Source organism: Colobus angolensis, unplaced genomic scaffold, assembly GCF_000951035.1.
Source record: "Colobus angolensis palliatus isolate OR3802 unplaced genomic scaffold, Cang.pa_1.0 Scaffold34, whole genome shotgun sequence".
NCBI classification, from domain to species: Eukaryota; Metazoa; Chordata; class Mammalia; order Primates; family Cercopithecidae; genus Colobus; species Colobus angolensis.
The window spans coordinates 5,213,641-5,215,548 of record NW_012116710.1 but is presented as its reverse complement, the minus strand read 5'-3'; the positions used below and the strand labels follow the sequence as shown (position 1 = coordinate 5,215,548).

General features: G+C 50.5%; 1 protein-coding gene across 1 annotated transcript in view; it reads right to left on the bottom strand.

Annotated features, from left to right (window-relative positions):
* RYR1 (ryanodine receptor 1 (skeletal)) overlaps positions 1–1,908 on the bottom strand; it is a 164,972-nt gene that overhangs the window by 119,539 nt on the left and 43,525 nt on the right. Inside the window, exon 29 of the mRNA XM_011952520.1 lies at positions 1,076–1,208. Within this exon, the coding sequence (XP_011807910.1) occupies positions 1,076–1,208 (133 nt within the window). The remainder of the gene's footprint in view (positions 1–1,075; positions 1,209–1,908) is intronic.

Here is a 1,908-nt window from a genome sequence, read left to right as displayed (position 1 = left end):
TGAAACCCCGTTTCTACTAAAAATACAAAAATTAGGCCAGGCACGGTGGCTCATGCCTGTAATCCCAGCACTTTGGGAGGCCGAGGCAGGCAGATGACGAGGTCAGGAGTTTGAGATCAGCCTGGCCAATATGGTAAAACCCCGTTTCTACTAAAAATACAAAAATTAGCCAGGCGTGGTGGCGTGTGCCTATAGTCTCAGCTACTCGGGAGGCTGAGGCAGAAGAATCGCTTGAAGCCGGGAGGCACAGGTTGCAGTGAGCCGAGATCGCGCCACTGTACTCCAGCCTGGGCGACAGACCAAGACTCCATCTCAAAAAAACAAAAAACAAAAATTAGCTGGGTATGGTGGTAGGAGCCTGTTGTCCCAGCTGCTCAGGAGGCTGAGGCAGGAGAATCGTTTGAACCCAGGAGGCAGAGGTTGCAATGAGCCAAGATCATGCCACTGCACTCTAGATTGGGCAACAGAGCAAGACTCCATCTCAAAAAAAAACCAAACAGAATCTATGCCTGATGATCCGAGATGGAACATTTCATCCTGAAACCATCCCTCCCCACATCCCCACATCCCCGGTCCATGGAAAAACTGTCTTCCATAGAATTGGTCCCTGGTGTCAAAATAGCTGGGGAGCACTGCACTAAGCTGTCTGTCTATGAAATATTTTGGATTTGGGGAATCCCAAAACTATATTAAGACAATTATGAATTTTTGTTCCCAGTAATATATTAGAGTAGGTATTACATTGAAGGTACTGTGTTTATATGGGTGAGCCCAAATGTTGGGGTCCCTAGACTGTATTGGCTTATGCCCTGGCTTTGGGGATCCCCGGGAGTTATATCAGTGTGCTGTGCACCTCTACTGTACCCCCTGCCATTTGTGGGCCAGTAGCTATATGGATTTAGGGGTTCAAAGGATTAAATCCATGTGTGCCATATTTTGTGAGTTTCTAGTGTATATTGGGGAGTCCCCAGTGTAAGGTGGGCAGTTACTAGGGGATTGTCACACTAAACTTGGAAATTCAGGAGTGCCTATGCTATGCGGGGGGACCCCAGAATTGAGGGTTCCTGATCCACACCGTGGTGGTGTTGAGGATGATCTCAGGGTCATCGCGGTTGTCTGCAGGCACCACATCGTGAGGGAGCCGAGGCAGCGTGGGGGTGGCCGGTGGTTGGGTCATCATGGCGACCTTCTTGGCCTTGAATAAGAAGCTGGTGGTGGGAGGAGAGGCGCCGTAAGAACCAGCTTTCAAGCCCAGCCTTCCCACTGCAACATTCATGCCCCTACATCCGGCTTGGATACTCCCTGCTTCTAATACCCCAAGTATGGCCTCTAGAAGGCTGGTTTCCCACCTACTCCAGCCTAATCCGTCCAGGAAGTGTTGTGCTCTGCGCTTGTGGATGCTGAGTTACCCAAATTAAAGGAAATATGGAGGTCCCCACTGGGGCATATGGGGGTCCCCCTAAGTCAGCATTTCCCACATGCATTTCTCATATGGGTGCTAAATGCACTTGGAAAAGGATAAGTCTTCATTGTGCGGCACTGTTTTGTACACTGCAAGGCAGGTGGAACCCCGGGGTCCCCGCCGAGCAGCAGCAGCCCCTCCCAAACTGTAATGACCACAAAGACTCCATCATTTCCAAACATCCACCAAGAGACACAATAGGTAACCACTGCTATCGTACGTATCACCTGAGGTCAGGAGTTCGAGACCAGCCTGGCCAACATGGTGCAACCGTCTCTACTAAAAATACAAAAATTAGGCAGATGTGGTGGTGCATGCCTGTAGTCCCAGATACTCAGGAGGCTGGGGCAGGAGGATTACTTGAACCCAGGAGGCGGAGATTGCAGAGAGCCGAGATCGTGCCATTGCACTCCAGCCTGGACAACAGAGCGAGACCCCATCTCAAA